Source organism: Metarhizium brunneum, chromosome 2 (assembly GCF_013426205.1).
Source record: "Metarhizium brunneum chromosome 2, complete sequence".
Taxonomy (NCBI): domain Eukaryota; kingdom Fungi; phylum Ascomycota; class Sordariomycetes; order Hypocreales; family Clavicipitaceae; genus Metarhizium; species Metarhizium brunneum.
In genome coordinates this window covers 1,620,338-1,647,602 of record NC_089423.1, presented here as the reverse complement: position 1 = coordinate 1,647,602, position 27,265 = coordinate 1,620,338, and the positions used below count along the sequence as shown (strand labels likewise).

The 27,265-nt window shown below is 51.9% G+C and overlaps 6 protein-coding genes across 6 annotated transcripts; 3 read left to right on the top strand and 3 right to left on the bottom strand.

Annotated features, from left to right (window-relative positions):
• Window positions 1-1,324: 1,324 nt before the first annotated feature.
• Window positions 1,325-1,850, bottom strand: G6M90_00g034570 (uncharacterized protein; the record flags this gene model as incomplete). The annotated part of the gene is made up of 2 exons (XM_014691368.1): window positions 1,325-1,710; window positions 1,772-1,850. 2 exons carry the CDS (start codon window positions 1,848-1,850, stop codon window positions 1,325-1,327), a joined length of 465 nt encoding a protein of 154 aa, XP_014546854.1.
• Window positions 1,851-4,876: 3,026 nt separating this feature from the next.
• LACS7_0 (Long chain acyl-CoA synthetase 7, peroxisomal) lies at window positions 4,877-7,123 on the top strand (the record flags this gene model as incomplete). The annotated part of the gene is made up of 3 exons (XM_014691367.1): window positions 4,877-5,303; window positions 5,365-6,949; window positions 7,018-7,123. 3 exons carry the CDS (start codon window positions 4,877-4,879, stop codon window positions 7,121-7,123), a joined length of 2,118 nt encoding a protein of 705 aa, XP_014546853.1.
• Window positions 7,124-8,581: 1,458 nt separating this feature from the next.
• On the top strand, window positions 8,582-11,782 carry G6M90_00g034550 (uncharacterized protein; the record flags this gene model as incomplete). The annotated part of the gene is made up of 3 exons (XM_066130153.1): window positions 8,582-8,869; window positions 8,954-9,088; window positions 9,146-11,782. 3 exons carry the CDS (start codon window positions 8,582-8,584, stop codon window positions 11,780-11,782), a joined length of 3,060 nt encoding a protein of 1,019 aa, XP_065986243.1.
• A 512-nt stretch (window positions 11,783-12,294) lies between these two features.
• Window positions 12,295-13,437, bottom strand: YHM2 (Citrate/oxoglutarate carrier protein; the record flags this gene model as incomplete). The annotated part of the gene is made up of 3 exons (XM_014691365.1): window positions 12,295-12,349; window positions 12,406-13,078; window positions 13,212-13,437. 3 exons carry the CDS (start codon window positions 13,435-13,437, stop codon window positions 12,295-12,297), a joined length of 954 nt encoding a protein of 317 aa, XP_014546851.1.
• A 1,943-nt stretch (window positions 13,438-15,380) lies between these two features.
• On the bottom strand, window positions 15,381-17,153 carry cit-1 (Citrate synthase; the record flags this gene model as incomplete). Its single annotated transcript, XM_014691364.1, has 5 exons — window positions 15,381-15,679; window positions 15,765-16,508; window positions 16,577-16,770; window positions 16,904-16,968; window positions 17,037-17,153. 5 exons carry the CDS (start codon window positions 17,151-17,153, stop codon window positions 15,381-15,383), a joined length of 1,419 nt encoding a protein of 472 aa, XP_014546850.1.
• A 4,104-nt stretch (window positions 17,154-21,257) lies between these two features.
• Window positions 21,258-23,973, top strand: NRD1 (the record flags this gene model as incomplete). Its single annotated transcript, XM_014691363.1, has 6 exons — window positions 21,258-21,377; window positions 21,460-21,705; window positions 21,968-22,067; window positions 22,202-23,210; window positions 23,284-23,452; window positions 23,548-23,973. The coding sequence occupies 6 exons, from the start codon at window positions 21,258-21,260 to the stop codon at window positions 23,971-23,973; spliced, it is 2,070 nt and encodes a 689-aa protein (XP_014546849.1).
• Between the last annotated feature and the right edge of the window lie 3,292 nt (window positions 23,974-27,265).

Here is a 27,265-nt window from a genome sequence, read left to right as displayed (position 1 = left end):
TAGCTATTTACACAAGACATTTGACACGATGGAAGCTGATTAATGGTATATATCCTCGAGTTACAGTTCTCTAGCGGAAAGTGCGCCGGAGCGGACGGCTTCAATCTTCTTTGCTCGACAGGCTGAGTCCAATGCGACGGCAAGAACAAATCCAATATGAAACACTATTCAGAGAATAGAAGATATGCCGGCCGCGGGCTCCAGGACTCTAGCTGTAGAGCGGTCCGGTCCCTACCATGGATGTCCAGTTCCTTATTCAGAGGTATCACGATTGGCTATCATTCTGGTATTTACCATAAAGGGCATGATAAATGCCAATAACCAATGGGTTAAGTCTCTTGGGTAGCAATCAATGAGGATGTATTTGATCTAACTGCGCATTTCAGTCGCAGCGGCTCGTATGAGACTCCCCTCATGGTTCTCAAACAAAATCTGGGATGCTATCGCTTACCGATCGGAGCACGGATTCACTTCGAAGCCGTCGAGGTCGAATTTGCGCCCACCGGATAGTCCCATATTTAGGGGTGTCAGGAAGGGATCAGTCCCGGATCTGATGAAGACATTATCTGCTGGTAATGGCTCTCTATATGATTCATATGAGTCTGGCGATACGCTGCTCCACATCTTCTTTAGAGGAAAGTTTGAATATTGAATGCTTAAGCTAATATGTTTACAATTGACCATCTCAAACTATCGAGCAACCGTATTACAACAGACAACAGCAGTGGTTCAGATGCAGTGCCATTCGATCGCTTCTTACCCTGTTTCTGTGTCAAATAACTATAAAAACGCATCGACATTGTGTAGAATATCCCGGTCACTGTCTAACCTAATCATCACATCGCACATAGACATAGACTCGCTGTCCGCAAGACTTGAACCGGACAGATATTGGGTTTTGCATAGTTCGTACTCAACACACACATACTTTGTATCTCAACCCATGTATACAGTCAAAAGCCATCACGTACCAAGAAACGATGCGTCTTAAACAACCATGTCTTGCCCATGTTCGCGTTATAACTTGTACACATGCTCGGAGCCCAAGCAAGCTCACTCACTCAACATTTGATATGTATAGATAAATATCCCGAATAGCGCCGCCGAATTCCATACCCGTTCTATCTCTGTGTACTCCGTATAATTCATCAAACCCATAAAGACGCCCCATTCGTGTATATCAGGGTATCCCCTTCCCCCTTCCGTGTTCCCATGCCAACCATGGCATTGCCGCGTCGGTCCCCGCAAGAAGAGTAAAAGATTGCCTCGAATTATTCCCAATTTCATCCTGAAGACAGAAATCCCCATATCACGGGAATCTAGTCTAAACCTTGCCCATCGGTGCCGCCTTCTGCCTTGCCGCGGCGCCTCCAACAATCATCTGCTTGGCCGTCAAAATGGTGGACGCGATCCACGCACAAAACGCACCCGCCGCGACAGCGGCGTCCGCCCGACTCGCCCTGCAGACAGAGCCCTCACAAAAGGTCAGGTTGCCGACGTAGACGGCGAGGGCGATGAAGCCGGCAAAGTAGAGAGCGGTGTTGAGCCCCTGGACCGCCAGTGCTGCATAGGGATGCGCGAGTCGGCTGACGAAGCGCGGCACCAGCTCCAGGTACAGAATCGACAAGATGGATATGACGGACGCGGCGAGGAGGAAGCTGACGGAGCCGTCTGGTGACTGAGACGTTGACGTCCGGTACCAGTTTACGACTGCGCGGTTCTGTTAGCAATTCGGTCATGCCCCGACTCTCCAGCAGCGCTGATGACGCACCGTACGCAGAAAGGCCGAGATTGGCCACGGCCAAGATGCCCTGGAGGGCCCGGAGAGAGACACTGCCTGCTCGGCTCATGCTGGGCAAGGGATCAGTTCGAGGGTTTTGCTGTGGATGTGATGCTGGCACTTTGGCAGCCGTACATGCGATGTCGAGAGGAACGAAAAGACATGAGAGATGAGGGATCAAACGAGGCAAAAAAGCGAGAAGAGGTCTCCAAGTCCGAGTCCAAGGATGCTACACACGTCTACAAACGCACGCGTTTCATTCATACGCAAAGTCTTGGTGTCTTATATTGCAGATTGCAAGCAAGGAGGCGGTGGGAGGGCCGTGCAAAAAGGGGATCGTCGCTGCGTCACTCTGATCGCCCCAATGCGGTAAATGAGCCATTATGCATTCGATTCGACGGCACAGCCGGCCTGGCTACGTATCTGCGGGATCAAATTGGCTCCTTGGGCCATTTGCTGCTTGGCTACCGAGGGGGTGGTTGGGCCATTGCAACATGACGCTCGACCCTGAGACTCCCGAGAAGATGTCTGAAACAAGAGGGTGGAACCCGGTTTCGACAATGCCACGGCCAAATTAAGCAATATACTAGCAGCATGGGACCGTAGAAACATGGAAAAGAAGAAACCAGCTCGCCGCAGGCAGAGGGGACAACTGTCATGAGCTACATTCCTCGTCGACACATGTAATTGCGGACAAGTCGACTCAAAGTGGTTGAAGAAGCAAGTCGAGTCTCTGTCGGTATTCCTGGGCTCGTAATTGAGGCGTTCCTCCTCCTCCTCCTTCTATTTTCCCATCGTCGTCTGTACCAGACCGGGTTCGTCTGCCGAGACTTGCATCACACTTGCCGTTTTCGGCGTCTCACCGGGACTCTGGCATGAGCCTCAGACTTGGTCGTGCATCGCGAGAAAACAAACTGCCACCGCACAAACATGTTCAAATACGATTGACGCTGTGTAAAGCTCCAATGTCTGGTCCAAATGCCCACGTGTAATTTGCAGCACGCTGCTGCCGCTGCAAACTTCTGAAACGGTGTCGGCGAGGTGATTATGCCTCAGACTTTGGGTGGTATCGAGAGAGCTTGTTTTGAAGCCAAGCGCTTGACTTGATAGCCATCTATTTTTAGGGCCTGGCCTGCAAAGCCTGCTCACATAAAGCAGAGTCGGTAGACTCTCCATGACCAAGTAACACCAACGAGACATCCATCTCACTTCGCACTTGTGGCCGTGTACCTGTCATGCAGCCCAGCAAACACGTTGAGGGCATGTTCATGGTTCCACCATGATGAGGTTGCATCATCCTTCGCAGCCGATGGCCTATGTGCCGACTGATAATACGAGACGCTTCATTGTTGTTAGCTAGAAAGCTCTAAATAACGGCGACAATCCTCGTCCCAACTGCCAGAATGGCCATACTTGGCCGTCGTATTTATCATGTAACAGTATCAGACTTACAGCTGAGTCTGTTTTATGCATGAGCACGACAAGATTTTGCCATGCCTCTACGAAGGAAAAGCCACAAGCTTGTCAACAATTCGACTTGAATCATGGGGGTTGCATCACTCTGCTGGAATAGATGACGATGACAGAGAACGCTACTCTTTCGCAGTACGGCAACATGTCCTCGATCGTTTGGGTATTGCTATTGGTGTGCTTTGTATACGTGTTTCTTGCCTGGTAATAAGCTTCCGTCTAGTCGTCAGTCTCCTCTCCGATCTCTAACTTGGTGGAGCTGGAGACTCTGGCTCATGCTGGAATCTGGAAATCTGCCAAGGCTCCCGCAACCAGGCCGTCAAAGTGTCGACTCTGTTTGAATTGGCACAGCTAGCAAGTAATGTAGTCGGTCATCCTTTGAGCTCCCTAAAAGTCTGGATTACGGTTCCGCCATGAGAACCCCGATGGAATTGTTGCCTGTGAGGTGCCTGTGTGTGTCTTTAGTCGTCCGTCTTCCGTCTGCATCACATGTTGCGCCCGTGGAAGAGGCATTTGCTGAGTGAGCGTTGGCACCCATGGGTGCAAGCACGCACAGGATAACGTTAGCTCCTGGATGGGCCCCTGCCAACCGAGTCTACAAGAAGGGGCCGTATTGATCTCGGTCAGACGGCGTCGATCTCGGCCATCAAAGTGGCACCGTGGCGGCTTGGTCTCGTGCTGATGTCCGCAATGGGTTGCCACCAATGCCAAGTCGCGGCACGAGTTGGTCCTTGGTATCACTTCACATGTTGCACGTCAAATTATTGGCGGACAATTGAAGTGGTGGCTGGCGGCGTGGATGGTTTGAGGGGGTAAATGTTAATGGAATCAATAATGCATGCGTGGGCGCTGTTGGTAGAAGGTCAGGTCAGCATTAGAATTGCCACCAGACTCACCGGGAAATGTAGCAGGTGCATGCCAACTGGGCTTTGGCAAGAGCGCCAGGACGGGCCAAAATGTGAGGGACAAGTGCTCAACCCTAACCCTGGCACCACAGCATCGCTCTCCACGAGTTCTACTCGGTACCGCCGGCGGAATCGCTGCCAGCCTCAGGTTGGAAATGGCCTTGATTCGTCTGTACATACGGAGTACATGTGCATCACTTGACAATGGGAAAGCTAAGCCTACTTTGTTGCGCCCGGTGCCCCTGTGCCACCAACCTCGCGCTGTCACTGGCCCCTGACCACGTTTCCAATGCTCATGTCAACATTGAAATCTGGGGCTGCCTCGGCACCAGGCTGCCTCGGCCCAGAGCATGCCAGTAATAATCACGGACATGGATCAATTGATGACGACCTACCGACGCTGCACTCCGTAAAAACCACACATTGCGTTCGGCCTCATGCCCCCATTGAGCGTCTGCGCGGTTGCATCGGCTCGAACCGCCATCGCCTAGCCGTGTGTCTGGAAACTTACCTTCAGCTTCCGCCTCCTTCCCCCTTCCCTCCCCCAGCTTTTTACCCCAGAGTCGGTTGCTGCTCTGCTCTCTTCCTCCTTGGAACCCTCCCCCGCCATCCTCCCCCCAGCGTCTCAAGTGCTCCTTCTTTGACTCTCTCCTGCCCGTTGCCATCCTCCCGCCCGTGACACAATTGGCATTCTTTGGCCCGTCGGTTGGGAATCTTCACAATGCCTCCTGCCCAAGATCCTGCCACGCTCCAGGTCGAGCTTGGTGCTGTTCCTCCCGCCGGCTCCCCCTACGGTGTTCCCGTCCCCGGTTCTGAGCGTCCCGGCCGCAGCGCTGTCTACAGAGGCTGGAGATTCCGCGACAGAGAGCTTCTGACCACCTTTGACCCCAATGTGCGCTCTATACACGACTTGTTCGAGGCTTCAGCTCGCAAGTGGCCCAAGAAGCGATGCATGGGCACTCGCCAATGGAATTCCGCCACCCAGACTTGGGGAGACAAGTTCGAATGGATGACGTACGGCGACGTGGCAGAGCGAAGAAAGAACTTTGGCGCCGGTATCGTTGAGATCCATAAGCGCATCGGGTATCCCAAGGACAAGTACGGTGTTGGTGTTTGGTCCCAGAACCGTCCCGAGTGGCAAATCGCTGGTACGTCTTTGACCAAGTTTATCAATGAGTGAGATATATCTAATCGCTTGCCGTTGCTCAGATCTCGGTGCTTCCTCGCAATCGCTTTATACTGTCTCGCTGTACGAGACTCTTGGCCCCGATGCTACCGAGTACATCATCAACCATGCCGAGCTGCCTAGCGTTGTGTGCTCACTTCCTCACATCTCCAAGCTCATTAAGCTTGCACCGCGCATTCCGTCCCTCAAGCTCATCATATCCATGGACCCGCTTGAGCATGGTGAGCTTCCTGGACTGTCCAAGGCCGATGTTTTGAACGACCTTGCGGCCCAGCACGGCATTAAGATTTACTCCATGGCCGAGGTTGAGAAGATTGGCGTCGAGTCTGGCCGTTCCATGCGCCCTGCTAGCTGGGATGACATTGCCACCATTAACTACACCTCAGGTACCACTGGCGCTCCCAAGGGTGTTGTTCTCTCGCACGGAAATGCTGTTTCTGCCAACGCCGCTGCTCGTCTGGGTGGTCATGTCAAGGACAACGACGTTCACATGTCATATCTACCGCTTGCGCACATTTATGGCCGCCTGATTGATCACATTGCTCTGTCAGAAGGCGCTGCCGTTGGTTTCTTCCGTGGCGATGTCTTGGGTCTCGTTGATGATCTCAAGATCCTCAAGCCCACAGGCTTCATCTCCGTCCCACGTCTGTTTAACCGATTCAACTCGGCCATTCGCACCGCTACTGTGGAGGCTGAAGGCTTCAAGGGCGCTCTTTCAAGGCATGTCGTCAACTCCAAGAAGGCTGCCATGAAGGCTGCTCCCGGCCAGGCCTCCAACACCCACTTCTTCTGGGACAGAATCTGGACCCGCAAGGTCAGGGCTGCTGTTGGTTTAGACAATGCTCACACAATGATCAGCGGAAGTGCTCAGCTTGACCCCGATGTCCAGGAGTTCCTGCGCGCTGCTTTCGCCAACACGTTCCAGCAGGGCTGGGGCATGACCGAGACCTATGCCACCGGCACTGTTCAGATGAAGGGCGACTTCTCTACCGGCAACGTTGGACCCCCGATGGGTGACGTCGAGCTGTGCCTTGAGTCCGTCCCCGAGTTCGACTACACCGTCAACGATAAGCCCAATCCCCGTGGCGAACTACTCGTCAGAGGCCCTGCCATCTTCAAGGAGTACTACAAGAACGAGGAGGAGACCAAGAAGGTTCTTGAGGCTGATGGCTGGTTCCACACGGGCGATATTTGTGAGATTGATAAGCTTGGCCGCTTTAAGATCATTGACCGCAAGAAGAACGTCTTAAAGCTGTCTCAGGGCGAGTACATCTCCCCTGAGCGTATTGAGAACGTCTACGCTGCCAACACCAACCTCGTTAACATGGGTTATGTTCACGGTGATGCCAAGGAGTCTACTCTCGTTGCCATCTTTGGCGTCGACCCTGAGAACTTCCCTGCCTGGGCCTCCAAGGTCCTGGGCCGCACGGTCTCCAATGACCCTAGTGACATGCGGGCCGCTGCCAAGGACCCCAAGGCCAGGCAGGCTTTCCTCAAGGTTCTTGACAATATTGGCCGCAAGCACAAATTCAACAGTTTTGAGAAAGTCAGGGGCGTTCACTTGGATGTTGAGCCCTTTACAATTGACAATGAGCTCCTCACCCCGACGTAAGTTTTCATCCTGCTGCAGCGCACCTTTGATTTAGGAGTACGGATGGCTGACTAACCCATGATAGTCTCAAACTCAAAAGACCCCAAGCCGCCAAGAAATACCGCGCCGAAATCGACGCCATGTACGCTGAAATCAACAATGCCCAGCCCGCTGGCTCGGCGAAGCTGTAAAAAGGAGAAATTGTTCATTTTAGATTATAGTGGCGGCTTAGCGCGGAACCTGCAAACTTAAGGCCGAGACATGGAATTATTTGGTTCTATTTGTTTTTACATTGGCGCATCTTGAAAAGAATCGCAGTTATAAAGAGGACATATCTATTAGACAAAGAATAGAGTCGAATATACTACCTAGGTAGTTATTGTATTGTAGCGTCGTGTTGGGACTATAAATTAATGCTGGCCGCCCCGCTTTGTGCACAGTTTATACGTGGTCATGTTTACGGCTCGTCAACCCAATTAATTCACACACTAACAGTAATATTAGACATGAAATTACATATTTGGTAAGCTAAAATACAGGTATTTTATTAATTAAGTTTTTCTTTTCAGCCTATCCCAGGATTCGTGCCAGAACTGCAACAACTTACAAGTAGGGCCCAATCGTACACCGTGTGCCTGGTCGTACCCAATATGGTAATTGTATATAAATGTGCTCAAAACCATACGCGACTAGGTTTAGTTGTAATATTTTGTAAGGGCGCGAGTTAGGCATGCTTGCGCTTGCTTTCGAGAGCTCAGTCGTCAACTAAGATACCCAAGTAGGCAAGTAGCTAGTGTGATGTGCCAGAGAGGTGTGCCTGCCTGACGCACCAATTGAATCAATTGAACGTAGAGAAAGGTCCGGCAGCACATACAATCAGCTGGTGACCACCCCGCTGCGGCGTACAGTGCGCCTTGAAGCTAGAAACCCGACATGGACATTAATAGTCAATGCTTGGCCAGTTCAGAAGCCTAGATCCGGTTTACTAGTTGTTAGTTGTCGGCTAACACCTCTTATATGTAGTAATTGCAGGACGTTCTTAAGGACCAAGGCATAGAGATGTCGTTAAGGCCCCCCCGTCGGTCAGACTGTTTGCCAAGGCATCCTGTGCTGGCACATATTTGTGAAGTTAAAAAATGATAAAGAGCAGTAAACGTTTTGCGACTCTGGTTAATAGTTGACTAAATGGTTAGGAGTAAGATTTGAGTGTTTAGTAGTAAAAATTCGTTCAATTGATACTTTTAGCAAAAAAGTTAGAAAGACTGTTAACTCTTCACCATGTATCTGAAGCATTCTCTAATTTCATTTGAGGCCTAGCGCTTATCAGAATTCGGCTGGGGGAAAGGGGGTATCGGGTTTTAGATATTCCGGCCGGCTAGGACCTTTAGTTACCCGGGTAATTAAGAGGCCGAGTAGTGGTTTAGGCAACCTGCCATTCTTATTACCTCCGCCAGGCTAACCACAGTGTGAACCAACCTCTCTACGCGAACTATCACCACCAAAACGCGCCGTTTGTCCCACTTTAAATATTATATTAAGCTGATGACGCTGTGTTTCCAGTGGAACGTCGTGTTTAAAGTCTTTTCATCTCAAGGCTGTGCTCTGGGCACGCTTTGGGAAGGAAAGACACGGTCATTGTGACTTCTCCAATGAGTGTCGCGTTAACAGCCACGGCTGTTCCAGTCGTCATCGACCTTACGCTCGACACGCCAACGACGGTTACGCCTTTGACGTCCCCTTATAACCATGGAGATCCTACCCAGCAGTTTCAGTTGGCTTCGCAACAGCCGCCTGCGAAGAAGAGACGCGTGGAAAATGACGGCCCAGGGGCAGAGCATGTAGAGATGCGTATGCGGGAGTACCTTCTTCCATATGTGCAAAAAGCTGTTGATGAGCTGGCACGAGATGCTTGTCTTGTAGACACAATTGCAATCGAGGTAGGTGGCTATGGGGGGACGTTGCTTGCTGGAGAAGAATTTCCATGGTGAGAAAAAAAAAACGGTCTAACAAAGTGCCCGTAGGCTGTCACTACTTTGCTTAAGAGCGCAAGATTTCGAGAAAAGGTCCAGCTGAGCAATGGACTGCTTACTGCAGAGGATAGAGCGGATATTGAGGGACTGGCTACCCAGGCTGTCCAGCAACTGGCAGGTCTTACTGTAGGTTTATTGGAGCCATATATGCGGCGTCCAGGTCAGCCACTGACATTGTCTTAGCAATACAGAAGACCGCAACCACAACCGATCAAGGAAGAAGCCCCATCGTCAGCACTGGTCAGACCCAAACTCACACTGCGAGCGGAGCAGAGGGCTTTCCAGCGTCTCGAGTCCGCTGAACCAACTTCAAAACCCGACACAGGCCCAACACGGGTTCCTAGGCCGAGAGTTCGACGACAATATGTCGTACCGAAGTCAAGTGACGGCTTGCCAACTGCCAGCACGTGGTTACAGCTGCAGCGACGGCCGTACTTGCATTATTCGGCCCGTCAAGATATTACCCTAGGCGTGAATCGTCCTGTCAATGTAGCACGTCACAGGGTGCAGCTTCCCGCAGTATATCATGCCGACTTTTCCTCGCTTGAGATTGCAGAAATTATGAAAATTGTGGGACAGCACCTTTCACAGCACATTCCGAGGACGAGGGAAGGTCTAGAGCAGATATTACGACATTATAATGTTCCCCGAATTATCGGGGACTCGATAAGCGGACGAACACAGCAAGATATTTACAACTTGTGCTCTGATTTATGTGCTGGCAAAGCCAGCCAGCCAGATAATTCACGGGTGCTGTCCCTGGAAGAAGTCAGCCCCGAGAGAAGAGCAAGGAACCGACGTGCCAATCGCTTGCCAGCCTTGCTCTTGGCTCGGGAAATGGAGGGAAACGTTGGGTTCGGCCGAATGAGACGGTATGAAAATTTCCAAAATGAGTTTCAAAAATGCCATGAAGACGGCCTGTCACTCGTTGCCGAGTTTACCAACTGTGCGGGAGATATTTCCGCCATGTCTTGGGTGCCTGACGGTAATATTATATGTGGTACCACGGCACACTCGGATGCGCATAACCAGCAGTACAACAAGCCTGGAAATCTACTACTCTGCTCCACAGAGAGAGGCACGCTGCGAGCGTTTCCGGACCATCGAATACCACGGCCATTTGTGGAAAAGGGAGAGAACTCGACGGAAGCTATGCGCCAGAGCCAAGACCCATGGCTATACTCGTCCGTCGTGTCGACCGACTACGACGAAATGAATGGTCGAGCTTTCACCTCGAGCTTTGACAAAACCGTCAAGGTGTGGAGCGTAGCTCAAGACGGAACTTCCATGCAGGCCACGGCAACTTGGCACCACCAAGGCAACGTCAACTTCGTTGTCGCCGCCAAAGACGGGTCCGGGCGAGTGGCTACTGCTGCAGATGTCCCTACCCAAGCAATTCGCATTTATACTGTTGATCCGAACAACGTACAGGACAGTTATTACTACACCATATCTTGCACCCGAACCGATGCTGATGGATCCGACAAATGGGCTTATTGCCCTGCTACCATGCAATGGGGGCAAACACCTGGAACACACCATCTGCTGGCCATTGGCTACTCCCCTCGCAGCTTCACCGGTGACGATGCCGATATTCCAGTGGACAAGCTTCACAGTGGCGAGATTGTACTTTGGGACGCCGAGCGACGATGCCGAGTTCCTGTTCTGACCGTCACAACCGCCAATGTTTTCGAAATCGTGTGGCACCCCATCCTTCCAGTTTTCATCGTTGCTACCTCGCCGTCTGGACTCATTGTTGAGCACGGCGTACGCACACATGTCCACATCTTTCAACTGGACAGGGACCGCGAGGATGGCGCGTACAGCGAGTATCAAAAACTCGATTGCTATGCCTCTGATATCAATGAGCTTACCATCATGCCCAATTCTCTGTGCCACTCCTATATCTCAGCTGCCTGTACAGACGGACGTGTCTACATCTGGGACACGGCACAGGGCGATCGACCCGCCCACATCCTCAAGCACGGGGAACCCCTAGGCGCCGTCATCTGCGACCGAGAAAAGGAAGACGAAGGTGTCAAGTTTACCGCCTGGGGAACAACACCAGACCGCTTCTATACAGGCTCAAGTGATGGCGTCGTCAAAGTGTGGGACGTGCGACGGAAGCGCCGTCCGTTTGTAAGGAATCTCCTCGAGGGACCCGGCCCCATAACGTGCGGCGTCTTTTCCCCAAACCACAACAAGCTCGTCGTTGGCGACGCAACAGGCCGCGTCTTTCTCTTCTCCGTAGATGACCGAGACGAGATGGACTCGCACTTCCTCACAATCCCAGGCACGAATCGCCGCGTTCGCCGTCCAAAGCCGTTTATCCCCCACCCAGAACCCGAACCTCCAACGACGTCTTCCCCCTTCCCCGCTTCCACTCCATCAGATGCTTCCATTGCTCAGTACTCGCGAGACCGATACCTGTCTTCAAATAGTCTCATCCTCCATCCAAACCCAGTCATCGGCGCCGTCCAAGGCCCGGCGTACGCCTCCACAGGACTCTTTCGCCTCGACGCCCACGCCTACTTTGACCCGCAGGGCCCTTTGCTCCCCGAATTCGAGAGGAATCAACGCGCAGCGAGGGAGGCCAGTCTCGGTCCTGAAACAAGGTCTATCCGCAGGTTGAAAGGACCTCCTGTCCAAACGTGGGTTGAAAAATCGCTTCATGATGAGAATGTGGCCAAGGATTTTGACTCGCGTTCCCTAGACAACTGGTCCTTTTGCCAGTTGGTCAATCTTGGAGTCCGGTTCAACATGGATGGAGATGAAGGGTGGGAGTTTATGTACGAAGAGACGCCTGTGGACACCGATTGATTCCACGAACCGATTGTTGCATCATCCATCTTGTTTAGCCCACTGGTGCTTGTACTGAAATATAGCTGGAGTTATATAGGCTTGATACCCCTTGATTTAGAGATAGCTATGGGTAATGAATGCTGCTCCGTGCATTACACTACATGAGCAAAATCTGAGAGTAAACGTGGCGCGCTTACGATCCTCGTGCTTTGTATGCCTGAATCACATGGATTCAGCCATGGTCACTCACACAAAATGTTCATCCATTCCGTCTATTTATACGCCCAACGGCACGTCTACAACTAATAAACACAAAAATAAAAGACTCTAACTACAAGGTCCATGATCGTACAGATTCTTGTCCGTTTGGAACAAAGCAAGCACAACCATTTACCCCCCTTTTGCCTCACGCATTTTCATAAAATGTAAGAGAAATAAACTTGATTTGACCTCCATAGAAATCTGTTGCGAAATAAACCCGCGTCGCACGATTCTCATGATTATAATGAAAAGCCCTGAATTAACGCCGCTTAATGCTTAGCTGAGACCGAGTCACCGGTCACTTTTTCAACATAAGTCTTTGCCCTGCATGGTGTCAGTACAAGCCTAGTCAAGGGATTTGTAGATTGCAAACAACTCACATGTCACCAAAGGCAACCATGCAAATGGTCTGCCAGACACCGAGACCAATTCGTGGAGTGACACCGCGGTACAGGCCCTTGATGCCGTTGTTGGAGTAAATGTATCGGAAAGTGTTGCCGACAGTCATCTTCTTGGGTCGGTTAGGATCCTCCTTTTTGCTCTGCATCTCGACGCGGATGACCTCAATGGGCTGGTTCCAGGCGCTGAGACCACCACCGAGACCAGAGGCAATAACCTTCTCCATGGCGGACAGCTTATCCTTCTCCGACTTGCCAGTGGCGGAACGAATCCAGGTCTCGGCCAGACGGCTGAGGCCGAAGCGGGAGCCCCAGTTGGTCATTTGACGGATGGCGACGGCGTTGACACCCTTGTTGATACCCCGGATACCTTCCTTGCGGTAGATGTCCATGAAGGTCTGGAACGTAGACTGCGGCTTGACGCCGGCAGCCGCCATCTTGTGCTTGGTGATCTCGACCGTCTTCATGCAGGTGCAGAAACCCATGGTGGCATAGGCCTGGGCAACACCACCAGTGATGCCGCCGAGGATGCCACCGCCGAACTCGGAGGCGCCAGCAGCGCGAGCATAATACTCGGCCTCGGAGGCGACGAAGAGAAGAACGGCGCCCTTGGTTGAGGCTTCGATCCAAGCCCAGGGGATGAGACCTTGGTAGACTATGTTGCGCAGAGAAATGGCCGGGTTAGCATGTGACTCGGCGAGTGCATGGGGGAATGGACGAGGGCATCGATGTTGGGTCCCGAAAGGGGCAGAACAGAGTAGAGAAGAGGAACAAAGGAACAAACATACAGCCAAAAGGACCACCGCGGGCCCAAATACGTCCCAAAGCCGTGGCGAAGCTGTCACCACGGTTGGCAGCCATGGTGGTCTTGACGACCTCGAGAGGCTGACCGAGGGTGGTGACCTCGAACATGTTGAGACCGGCACCGAGGAGCAAGTTGGAGAACTTGATGGGTTTCTTCTCCAACTTCTGGGGCTCCCCAATGGGGGCGGGAAGAGTAGCGCTCGCGACCATGGCTCTGGGAGTTTTGTTTGATTCAAAGGGGCCCTGACCAAGGGAATAGGGTGCTTCTTCGCGAAGAGGAGGTTGGAGAGCGGGTAGGTAGTAGATAGGTGGAGAGAGACGGAGAAGCGCGAGTTGGTGGTTGTGCTGAGTCAGACGGAATATAAATTCAAGCTGTTACGGCTGCGGCTGCGGCTGATGCTGCTCCTGTTGCTTCTGACCGAACGAGGCCCGGGCAAAGTCAATGTCTAGACAAGGCAAAAAGTGGAGGATGCACCTCCGAAGACCGTACAGCGGGATTGGATGGAGGGTGTAGATGGACGTGAGATGCGCCCAAGTGGATTGTGAGATGGGGAAGGCGACGCTGGAAAGATTGGGATGACCGAGGCTGTTGGCGCGTGGGCGGCTGGTGGCAGGTCCGTGAATGCCCGGAGAGCGAGAGAGATCTGGATTGCACGTGTTTCTGGCCAGGCACAAGTTAGCAGAGATGGCCGTGGCCCAGAGTCGAGACAGGGATCCATTCTTGATCCATTACTGTGCCTGCTTACTTAAGTAGTACTACTATGTTCTTCCAAGAAGAGAAACCTTATCGGCCCGTGTCTTGTTGGACGCAACGGAAGGGGGAAAGGGGGGGTTTCGAGTGCGACGAAGAGAAGAGTGTCATGGAATGACCAGACAGCAATGTGGCAATGCAAGAAAAGGGGGAAGATGATCCAAGACCATATGCGGAGGACGAGTAGGATAACAGAGGAACAGGCGACCTTGTCAGATCCGAACTCGGATAGTGATTTTTGTTGACTGAGGCCAGGGAGCAAGTACACGGTACGGGTCAGCAGTACGCAACAAGACGGCACCTGGGAGGACACTCACACGTACCCCGTACTTCGTACATTATTGCTCCTCCGTACAATGGTCTTCCTCTCCAATTGAATTTATCCGCCAGCAGCCACTCCCGTCCGCACCTCTCTCTCCTAGCTCCCAATTCGATCTTGACAAAAAAAAAAAAAAATGCATTCTGCTCTTTAATAATGACTGCGACGCAATGCGCAAGCCCCCCTTCCTCCACCAATTCCATTGCAGTCATCCCAACAACACATCACTGCCATTAGCCATCAACCCTCAACGCTGTTCAACCCCCAGGCCTGAATTCAGCCACTCCGTTCAGGGTTGAACGTCCAGGTGCATCTGTGGGTCCCTCTTGTACCAGCCATGGGGCTCCCCAATGTCTCAACCACTCGATTGTTGAGGAAAAGCTGCGAGGCACTGTTGTGCTACTGTCAACGTCAACTTTTCCAGTCTCGATCCCAGAACCCCCACGTGTGTCGCGAATGGTGAGCACCATTGCATCTGTGCTGCCCTTGTGCAATTGGCTCGTATCTGTGCACCTCTTCTATGCCAAGAGCGCAGGGCTGTTCTCTACAGGCGTAAGAATTGTAGGGCCCCTACTTTGTACTCCGTGCTCTGGAACCGTCGTCCGCAAAGGATGAGCCCATCAATGGGAAGTGATACAGGCGCGTATTCTCCAGGCTCGTCCGCGATGCAGCGCAAGTCTACAAATGCACGTAGTCATGATTCTGGGGCGCGTCTTGTCTCTCGCTAGTACTTCGCAGCTTAGCTCAACCCTGTCGCCTCGGCTCTTCGGCGCATCTGCATCTGGAGTTGCACATCATAACCACTTGGAGCTGCACAAGTTGCCATCAAAGGCATCTCTATCTCATTATTTCTATAAACTGTCCCAATCATAGTGTACAAATAAGTCTAGCGCCAGTGGGGTTTGGTATCTGCCGAGAAACCTCAGCCCGTCTATCACTCCCCTCAATTTTGTTCCCTCCAACACGCTGCCGTGCCCTGGTCAAATCAAACAAAGGCTCCGTCTAACACCGTCGACTCGTATCTCCCTTTTAAGCCTGCTCTGAACTCCTCCAGCTATCATTCATTGTGCCGCGCAAGGCATTTTACAGCTTCTTGACAATCTCAACCCACTTGTCGGTGGAGAACGACTTGGGGCGCTCAATGGGAGAACCAACAGCGCGGTCGATGATCAGCTGGGGCAGAACACCGATGGCGCGAGAAACACCAAACAGCACGGTGTAGTAGCTAGCTTCCGTAAGACCGTAGTGCTGCAGAAGAACACCAGAGTGGGCGTCGACATTGGGGTAAGGGTTCTTGGTCTTGCCGTGCTCGGTCAGGACACCAGGAGCAATCTTGTAGACCTGGCTGACAAGCTTGAACATGGGGTCCTCAGGCATCTTGGCTGTAGAAGAATTAGCTTCTATACTTGGAAAAAAAAAAGAGCTTTTATATCTTGAGACTCAAAGGCGCGTGTGAACATTACGTACCGAGACCAAACTCGCGCTGAGCCATGTATCGGGGGTCAGTCTTGCGGAGAACAGCGTGGCCGTAGCCAGGAACAACGCGACCAGAATTGAGGGTAGACCACAGGTAGTCAGTGATGTTCTTGTCAGAGAGATCATCACCAACAACCTTCTTCATCTCAGTGAGCCAGAGAAGCACCTCCTGGTTAGCCAGGCCGTGCAGGGGGCCGGCAAGACCGTTGAGACCGGCGGCAAGAGAGAGGAAAGGTGAGCTGAGGGCCGAGCCGACCAGGTGAGTGGTATGGGCAGAGACATTGCCACCTTCGTGGTCAGTGTGGATGGTCAGGTAGAGACGGAGCAGCTCAACGAAGTCTTTATTGTTACCGAAGCCCAGCTGGTTGGCAAAGTTGAAGGAGTAATCCTTGTCTTTCTGGATGGGGGCAACCTTGCCACCCTTGAAGACGTTCTGGTAGATGCGAGAAGCAATATTGGGCAGCTTGGCAATGAGGTCCATGGAGTCCTCAAAAGTGTGGCCCCAGTACTCCTTCTTGTTGACACCCTTGGCATACGCCTTGGCGAAAGAAGAGGTGTGCTCGAGAGCGGTGACAGCCAGAGAGAACTGAGCCATGGGATGAAGGTCGGTAGGGCAGTGATCGATCAGCTCCTCGACAAACTTGGGGATGTCGGAACGGGCAGCCCACTCAGCAGAGAGGTCGCGGACCTGCTGCTCGGTAGGGACCTCACCAGTCAGGAGAAGCCAGAAAAGACCTGCGCATCCATTGTCAGACATTACATTTTCCGGTCAAAGCTCATTGTATCCGCAGCGATAAACTTACCTTCAGGAAGCGGCTCCTTGCCACCGGGAGCCTTGGGCAGAAGCTCCTGGCACTCGGGGATAGTCTTGCCGCGGAACCGAATACCCTCCTCAGAGTCAAGGACGGAACCCTCCCAGACGAGGGCCTTGATGCCACGGGCACCACCATAGACCTGGTCAAGAGTGACCTTGTCAACGACCTTGGAACCATGCTCCCTAGAGGAATCTTGTGTTAGCAATTGCTAGGCGCATGCCATACGTCTCTGTATCCAGCTCGCTCGAGTCTCTGGAGAAGTCAAGGCTAATGACTTAGGGGCGCGGAGACGTGGTCGACAGGGTCGGTCCTTACTTTCGCAGAGCCTTGATCTGCTCAATCTTCTCAGGGAGGAGTTCGGCGAAACGTTCTTTGAGAGTCTGGTGGGTGCGTCGTGTTAGTGTACGCGAAATCTACAACAGCGCCATCTCTGATCAATCAAGCATACCTGGGTCTTCGCCGAGTAGTAACGGGCGCCATTGAAGGCTACGGTCCGGCCATTGAAGGCTTGGGACTTAAGCGAGGCCCGGAGGGCAGAGCTGCTAAGGCGAGAAACAGAGGCCATTGTATAACGGCTGTGGGAAATGGATGTGGGTAAAGAGGAGGAGGAAGGACGAAAGAGCAGAGAGGAAGGAGAAACGGATAATTATTAAGGGTATGGATCCAACGGAAGGGAAAAGGCCGCGGGATGAGTGCCTGGCGTCTCAAGGCTAATTTAATTACCTAGGTACGGAGGTTCTGTCGCGTTGGGTGTCTCGGCAGGACAGGACAGCAGAGCAGCGAGAGAAAGAAAAAAATTGTTGCTGCGTACGGAGTACTACACGGAGCACTAGCATGGGCCAGCGATCCCTGGCTGGCACCTCGGAGAGCGCGGGCCCTTGCGTCCACGTCCACGTTGGGTCTGGTCAAGTGCTGGGTCTTGGACGCCACCAATCGAACACTGACGTCTGGCATGGGGTGGCTGCAGACGCCGCCGTCACTTCGAAAGCCCGGCGGAGAGGCAACGCTCACCTTGTCCAGCTTCGGGGTAATGTACATGCGTTCATCTCAAGCTTGAGCTTCCATCAATGTCTGGTGTTTCCCGATCGGCCCCAACGCCCGCAACCGGCGACATTGCCAACACAGCACGCAGCGCCGGCAGTGTCTTTTCTCTTGCCAGCTCTAGAGATCAACCCCCGTTGATGGCCTCCCAACTCGACACTGCGTACCACGCCCTGCACCTTGGTATTGCCGTTGGTTCGGGGGAACGGAGCCCTGGTCGAAGTAGCTTTGGGGTTCCTTCCCTGCGTACCGAGTAGTACTACTACTACTACGAACATGTACCTACTACGTCTGCCCCAACAGCTCCGTGATTCCGACCAGACGCCATCGGGCCCACTGGCGGGGCGCCGCTTATCGCTGCACCTGGGCACGAGAACCAGTTGCCCTGGGCACACGACGGCTGACCACCCCGACCACAGGCTACTCCAACAGCAGGGTCAATACGTCACACCAACTGAAGGGCTGATGACGGATCCGAAGTGGAAGGCCCCAGGCCAGATAAATGCCCGGCGACATACATAGTGGCGCACTCATGACTACAAGCCCCTAGGCGTACCAGATGTGACGGAGTAACTGTCCATGCGAGTTTGTTACGGGCCAGCCGCTGCAACGTACCCTCTCCCACTCCATAACACGTCGACTGGTAACTAACCGTGGTTTGTTCGACAGCACAATATCGTGGTCCGCCGTGTATAAAACGACCGAAGCCAACCATGCACTTCTGCAGCATGTGCCACTCCCGCGCACACTGCCGGTGCATCAACCGTTCCAGGTTCCTCGACCCACACCAACTTGGAGGTGCCTCGGGAAAAGGCAGTCACCCGGAGCTGGAGACGTTGGAGTCGTCGGCCAAAGTTGACTTCGAATAGTGTGGAGCTGTGCATGGGCGGCTTTCCGCAAAGGCCCGGTCCTGCCCCGGCGACAGAATGGTTGCGTATCAAGTCGAATAATACCCAGCTGTTCACGGCTCAACAAACCGCGGGCAACGAACTTCTGCCAAACAATCGACGATGAAAAGCCAGGGGGTTCAGTTCAGTTCTTTGTTGGGATGGTTCGAAGGCATACGGAATTATGTTCCGTCAGTGAGCGGACCACCCTCACCTTGTCTTGCTTGGCCAATTTCGCTTCCCAGGCCCCTTTGCTTCATTTGCATGGAGTATGGAACACACTCCTTATGCCCGGCATTTACTCCGTACTCCGTCATGTTGCAGCGCTAGCCAACAACGTACATATGTGCGTACTATTTTAGCCCTATACAGGGTGAGCCGCAACCAAATTAGTTGTCGGTTAGCCGCGGGGACAGCCGAGTCTATCAAAACTAGGCCTTCTCGAACACATGTTGCACCACTAGATTGATAGTGCGTAGTTGGCACATGATACGTATAACCTGATCTTTACTTCTGTCACCTTATTCGTGTCTCTGTATTCATTCATGTAATAGCTGAAACATCGTCTTTATTTCTATTGAGTCGTCTTCTCAGAAGCTGCGGGGGGTTGAACGCTACGTTTACATCAGAGCAGGCCGTGGAGTCAAAAGACGCGCCAGGACAAGCAGCTGCTTGTATTCCATTCAATGTTGAAATCCTGGCATACCTTCCATTGGCTGACAAGGCCTGTGCCGTAGGGTCTGGTGGTGCGTACTGAAAGCCAAAATTGAGACACAGACTGCCATGACATCGAGTCAACAACTTTTCGTTGATATTGCATCATGGTAGAATGCGCCAGCCATAGCACGAGGGTCACCTAAAGATACCAAGGCCCAAGCTAAGTGGTGGGAGAACCAGCTTTCCGCCCTTAAGCAGGTCGTCTGGTCAATGGAATAAACTTAGTGCTAGCCGCTTGACAGATATATCATGGTTGTAGGTAGAGAAAAGGCTCGAAGATAAACATCTTGATGACCATCTTGAATGCGTGAAACCCATCCATCTATACAAGCAGCTTAGCACCACTTCGATGCGATCCATAGCTGCCAATCGTGACACCTGATGCCGTGATGTTATGCGGCGGAAAAATGAAGAGGGATGGTGGTGTGGAAATTAAACAAGAATGAACGACGATGAAGTTTATTTTTTTTTCCTGAACCAACGTGGACACAGCGTCATGCTGGAACCCACCTGACCCGGACGCGATTATGTAGAAGCGAAATCCTCGCCGACGCGGCTAAGAACGAACCAGACTTGAATAACCAAATCCTATTGCAGGCTCCGAGTATGGAGTACAAGGAGGAGTAAAGGCCGTGACGCCATCAATGACAATGAGTGACTGTGCATATGTCGGGCAACACATGCTTGTTCTTACATTACTCGGGTTCCCTTTTCTTTTCTTTTTCATCTAGGAGGTCTGTGACCTCTCCCAGTGCCGTGAATGTGAGAATGCCATGAACAAAGGAGAAGGGATTCCGGATTGTGGGATGACTAACTTTCTGCAAAGACTGATGAACAGACTGGACCCAAGACCTTGGTTCGGCCATTAGCAGACAAAAAAGCCAGCATTGAAAGGAGTCAAGTCCGGTCTTGGTTGCTTTGAACACATCAATTGATGCTGAAGTCAACTAGGCAATGGGTTTACAAGACAGCAGGAGCAGGAGTGGTAGGTAGGAGTGTTGACATCGACCAATTGGCGCTCCCACCAGGGCGCTATCTGACCCGTGGTTCCAACTCTGTTTTCGTTTCGGGGGCTGTTCAAATGCTGTGGCTGGTAACCAGCAAGAGCAAGAGCCATGCAAACTTTGCACCATGAGAACGGCGTACTCTGTGCTCCAGGTACGTACCACCCACCTTGCCAATGCTTAGGTCCTCACACGGTGCATTGGCTGCTCCTGCAAGTCACGTTTTTTCGGATTTTTTTTCTCGCACCTGACTGGCCCCTTCCCGCTTTGAGTGCCTGCTGGGTAGAAAAATGCTCCTCCCCTGTCCTGTGCCTCCTTTCGCATCCGCATCGAATTTTCTCTCCTTCATTATCACCTCCATCCATTTTCATCCTCGCGACTAAGACATTATCAGCCGGATCTCGAAATCATCCAGATACTCTCACCCCCGACAGAATATCTGCGTTCTTCACGCCCTGACGCCTTCTTCTCCGCCGTTGTTCGCTATCTGCTGTTTTTTTCTTTTCGCCACCATCTGGCTTGATTGTCGTACTAAGCAAAAAGGGTCCCTCTCCTCTACCTTGTTGACCAGCCATCTGTGACCACGTCGCGCCTTCTTTTCATCACAGTAGAAGACGATTTTGATAATCTGTGGTGCACCTCTTCTTTTCGTCACTATAAGGAGGTCGTCGCGTACTCTGTCTCTTAATACCAAGTCCACCACGTACACCCGACACGTTTCCGCCTGGTCGTACAGTATCTCGAGCCTTGTAAACTCTTCGTTTCGTTGATATTGGCCTCTCAACTTTCTGTAAACGAAAAGAGAACAACCAGGCGTCAAACCATCCGATAGAAATAGGGACTTGTCGTGTATCTGCTCGTCATTGCATTCCGATCAAAAGAGAGAAGAGTTGACAGGAGAGGTGATTAGCTTCCTTTTCCTTCCCAGTGGCGGCGCTCGACCGCATCACTGCCCTTTACTTTCGAAATCCTCTAGACAGTGGTTCTCGCGCAACTCTGCATCGCGAACGTGCAAAAATTATGGCGTCCGCAGTAACAGATTTGGAAGCCGGCCTTCAGGCCATGCTGAATTTGAAGCCGCCCGGTGTTTCTGGATCTCGTATCACTAGTCTAACATCACTCTGCGTCGCCAACATACAGGTATTACCATTCCATCACCTAATGCTAGTTGTTCGTCATTTCCGTTTTCCCCTCATGAGATACTAACCACAAAGCGGCACAGTCTGAATCCGTACTTATTCAGAAGATCTATACACACTTCAAAAAGGCGCCTGGAACACACAAGTTGGGGGTTCTCTACGTAGTAGACTCTGTAACCCGAAAATGGCTCGAGCAAGCAAAAGCTCAAGGACAACCAGTAAACAGCTCTGCGCCAGACGGTACATATGCCGCCGGGGTACACCGAGTGACCGAACTGATGCCCGTATTGATGAATGACATTCTCCAAACCGCCCCAGAAGAACAAAAGGTACGCAAATTTTCGAGTCTGCAAAAAAGACCTTCACCGAGAAAACTCCCCCCGCGCCTCTCTTTATGAATACTACGACGGTTGTTGGGTTGTGACAATGCTCAGGCTGTTGCCAAGAAAACACCACAGCTAGAAATGAGACTGCGCTGCTCTTTTAGCAGGCACAGGCATTGTCACATTCACCTCGGCCATCGAAGCAGTGCATCATCCATCAAGAAGAATCGCGACCTGAACAGTAGCTTACCGTACACTCACCTTGTAGGAGAAAATTAAGAAGCTCTTAGACATCTGGGAGAAGGGCCAGACCTTCCCCACCCAGATGATTGAGTCGTTCAAGGAGAAATTGACCGCTCCCTCGTCTAGTATGTTTTTCCCCTGCAATATTCGACGCTCTTGTCCAGAAGTGTCCGTCGTGCGGCTTCGATCAATCCTGGTCTCGCCGATACACGAAGTGACCATACAACACCTAGTTACTAACAAGATATGCTTCTCTCAGAAACCTCGACAACTCCCCCCGGCAGCCCACCAGCGTCAGCCTTGGCTGCTTTGCAAAGTCACATTCCCGCCTCAGCTGCGCCAGCTCCAAATGGATCTTCTATTTTGGAAGCCCTTGCGAATATGGCGAGGCAGAGTTCAGCTCCCGGTAGTGCCAACAATAATGCTTCTAACCCGCCAGCACCAGTAGCGTCAGCATCATATAGCATACCGCCTTCAGCCCTTCCGCAGCCTGTGTCGTCCTCGACGATACCGCAACCGCAACATCAAGCACAGCCATCTTATCCCCCGACATCACAGCCCGTAACCATGCCGTCCCTTCCATTCTCACTTCCTCAGATGGCTGGCCAAAGCCCAGCGTTGCCTAACAACGCGAGTAATCCTCCCAATCCTTATGCTGCTGCAAACCCAGCGGCTCCTGGTGTTGCCGGCGGAGCCTTAGATCCGGCTGTGCAGCATCAGATTATGTTGATCAAAGCCCTCGCAGACCAAGGTGTTCCATTTGATAAAATTCCTTCTCTGATCCAGAGCATGACAACAAACAGCAATAACGCTGCCGGCAACAGTGCTGCGGCTCCCCATACCGGCTTCCAGCCACCTGTTCCAGCGGCACAAGGAACTTTTTCCACCAGCGGTCAACAACCTTGGGGTGGCCCTGCTACCGTATCTGGCGATGGGCGTGACCGGGGATACGAGGACGGCATCAGGTCGCCCAGATATCGTGGCCGATCCAGGTCTAGGTCTCCTGATCGAGGCTGGGGTTCTCGTGACTCCCCTCGTGGCGGACGAGGTCATGGGCGTAACTCTCCCCCAAGCGGTCGTCACGATCGGGACCGCAATGGTCGTGGAGGAAACGACTACCGTCAACGTAGCCCTCCAGGTCGCCGTGGCCGAAGTCCCACTCCTCCCGACAGTCTTCCCCATGTTGAACGATGGGTCGACTATGATTCCAGTGTACCATCCGGTCACATTAGAGTCTACAGCCGAACCCTTTTCGTGGGTGGTGTAACGTAAGTGTTCCATTGACTCAAGCCCGGTGATTCCAAAAAGCTGCAGAACCATAATCTAATGTACTGTACGTAGATGCTCTGAGGCTGAGCTTCGACGGGTATTCAGCCAGTTTGGCACTGTTCAAACTTGTATCGTCAACAAGGACAAGCGACATGCATTCGTCAAAATGTTGACCCGCAAGGACGCTGCCGCCGCCAAAGAAAGCATGGAAGATAGTCGCAGTAGCGAACTTCCACTAAGGGTAAGTCGGACTTCACATCGTCGTATTTTTTGTCTTTGTTCTTTTTTTTCTTTCTTTCTTTTGTGAATTTGACCATGCTGACTGTGGGCTTGCAGACCCGTTGGGGTGTTGGTTTTGGTCCCAGGGACTGCAGCGATTACGCGACTGGCATCAGCGTCATCCCTATCCATAAGCTCACTGAGGCGGATCGTAAATGGATATTGACTGCCCCCTACGGTGGCAGCGGTGGTCGCCCCATTGAGTCTGGTCTCTCTGTCGAAGAGCCCGACATCGAAATCGGCGCAGGCGTCTCATCCAAGGCTATTAGCCGTCGCATGCAAACCGACAAGGGCGGCAGCAACGGACCCAAATCTACGAGAAACCGCGAGGACGACACGGGTAGAGGCGGCCGTCGTGGCCGTGATCAAGGAAACGGCGGCCAAGGCATGGCCTCTGGGTTCCCGTTTGGAATTGGAACCCTGCCTAATGGAATGCCAAATTTCCCTTCAGGGTATGAATTCTCCGACCCGAGTGGACGCTAATTAGGCGTTGTCGCAGTATTTTGTGTGTCGTCAGATCTTGATACCCAGGGACATTGGTGGTATGGGGCGGATGGAACTGTATTGTATACATGGAGTGTTGGGAGTCTTAATGAGCAGTCGGAGCTGCGAGCGTTGCCCTTTTTTTGCTTGGGGAAATGTGTGGGGTGTATTAATTGGTTAGGGGGTTGGTCGTTTTCGGTGTCTCCAAGGGCCATGATAGCGATTAGACACGCTTTTTCATAACTTTTCCTACGGCTCTGCAGTGAATGTTATGTAGCCTGCTCGTGGGTGTTGATGCTTGCCGTTGTTACATGTTGCGACTTCGTAGGTCGAAACACGTGCAGTGGCTTGGGTTATCATTCGAGCTGAACTAGTGCTCAATATTATCCTTTCTACTGGTTGTCTCATGGTGTCCGAGGCTACTCGGCGTACAATCGCGACTCATATATCCACGAGCCAAACGACGCTCCTTATTAACTAACATATGCGGTTCCTTTTGTGACCATGCTAGACTGAAAGACAGCCACTTATTTCGTGCGTCATGTGAAAACATCATGGTATTGGCCAGGGCCATGCCGCAAAATAATCATGACACTGGCATGAATTCTCCCCGTGGGGTTTTTTAAAATCCGTGACTACCCTATATGACCATTGTCGTCTGTTGTCTACACGGCGTTATGCTTATGCGCTCTGGCATTTAACCAAGCTTGCATTTCCTTAGTGCTTCACAAATTGACTAGTGAGCTAATTTACTCTCCATTGCGTACCCTGTAACTGTCCCGGACCCGTGGTCGCTACCTTTAACTTTGGTAGAGGACTGATAGCAGAAAGGAGTTGGGGTGTCGGTACGTTTACGTGCATCTTAGACTCTGGGAAGCATTTGCTTGCTGCCCATCTAACGTCTGCCAGCCATGGATATCTGGAGTAACTCACACCTGATAGTTAACGGCTGCATGCCATCTAGAAATACAACTTCGAACGCGGCACTTGCCACGAGATCCCCCATCGGTCTGCGACAATGTCTGGCATGGAAAACATGCAGTCGCGATTGGACCCGCAGTGCCCTGATGAATGCAGTGCCATGTTGATGATGGTACTACTAGTACTCCGTATGTAATATCAGACTTGAAAACACACGTCATTGTTTGTGCCTCCCTTGCTTTAAAATCTTGAGCTTTGGCGCTGCCTCCGGTTCCGGTGGACAATCCTCGGCCACGTATCGGTCGTACAGCAGAGCGGATCGAGCGGCTACAACGGTCGGGAATGGCGTTTTGTCAGGCACATGTTGTTCGAATCGTGCTCCGTACCTGGTGCCCGAAAGAGACATGGGAATCTCCGGTCTATCCATCCGTAAACCGGGTAACGAGAATAATCTTAAAAAGAGGCCCCAAAAAGTCCGGCCACACGAGCCGGTTGCACCAACCAGAGACAACGGGAACTGCGGAATCCACGGGCCTCGCCTTTGGTCGGTGATTATTCTGACCGATTGACCGCAACCAGCTCGGCCGGTTCATCTCGTCCCATTACATACCGTTTCGGAAGGGGGTGCAAGTTACAAGGACGGGAATAAGCAGTAATTTGGTCCATTCAACGAAAGCACCTCGTTTCCCAGCCTTGCCGGCAACAATTCCCGCCTCATACTAGTAGTGTTTGTGTTTTCACAGACTGGAAGCACAAACCGGGGCCATTTTATTTCGGAGACGCCTCTCTGCATCTGGATCAATTGGCGATCCGGTAGCGAGTGTTGGAGGAAAAATTCAAACATAATTCGGTAGGGCTGCGTCGTGAAACTGGATGAAACGAAAAATGAAACCATGACAATTACTCCGTAGCAAATCCAGGTACCACTCGAGCGACCTGGTGACTGGACTTGACATGCCGGCCACGGGAGTATTAGCATCCTATTTTTCTTCTTCGATATATGTGGCACGGCCATGGCGTTTCAACGCTCACTGAATGTAGCGCTCGGATGACTTTGTTAGAAATGTATGAAGCCCTTGGCTGTCTCCTGGGGACATTCTCTACCAGGTCCGTGAGTGTTTAACAAAACGTACCTGTGCGGCGCGGTCCACCTTATCTCGTACCCTTGCAAGGAGATCACGGCATATCGGAAAAGTAAGGGCAGGGCTTTTCTCATTCTAGAATGAGCATCAACTAGAGCGCTGACTTGCATCATCAGTTACCGGCAGGTTTTGTTGTTTTCAGTCCTAGAGCCACGCTCGTCGGCAATAGCGGCAGGGAGAATACGTGGACTATCTGTTTGTTGACAGTGCTCTCTTGTGGCTAGGCTGGACCGAAACTGGAGCCTCATCAAAATTATGAGCGCGTGAAATTACGATATGTCTGTCCTGCATTGCATGGTCCACTGAATCCACGGGGAAGTTGATGGAGATGCTGGCCTGATCGGACAAGGTGACACCAAACATGACGAGTCGTGCATTATGTCTTCCACTTGCTGAGTGCTCCGTCTGTGACGCGACCCAATTACTCATGTCAATAGCGCGTTCATTATTGCTGGGGACATGTGTATGGGGTAACGGGTTACTCACGACAACCGTTCTATTAAGCCACCAAGTTTCAATCGAGCCGCCAGTACGGATGGTGGAACCCTCCAGACCCATGCCACTACTATTCAATGCGCGGTAGTCGTGAGGAAACAGAGTGGTCTGCAGACGTTTTGTTCCATACCTGCCACACCGGCTAATATGAAGACAGATGATCTTCATGCTCCGTAGCTATTTTAACAGTTGTGAGGTAAAGGAAACAGGATCCTGAAAATAGGCCAAGATGGAGTGTTTTCGGCTGAGACAACCGGGAGATCAGAACCGTTCCTGGCTTTTACAGAAGAACCAATACTTCATTTCATGCCTTCGTGTAGGTAGAGGACGAGTATTCATGCGCCATATTGGAACTCAAATATAGAATGATGCCCCGAGGAGAACCATTCAACGAAATTATAGTGCTTAGGTAACTTTTTCTCAAGCACCTGCGCAAATGTGAGGACGGTGAGGACGGTTTCTAAAGAGAGCGTCAGCGTTACTTTTCCCCTCTCATCGCGTTATCTTGACTTACGCCAGCAGTTGATTTTCCAAGCAGCAGATTATTTGGCGGTAGGTACCGTACTCATTAATTTAAACATCAAGGTAAGGGGGCCACTTGCGAACTGTCAGAGCCTTGTCTTATTCTCTGATAGTACGTGATTTAGCTCCCATGAAGCATGTCTGGGTACTTTACAGAGATGGAGAGATCGAGCTGGTTCATCTACACATGTTATGGGCCTCTGCACCAGAGT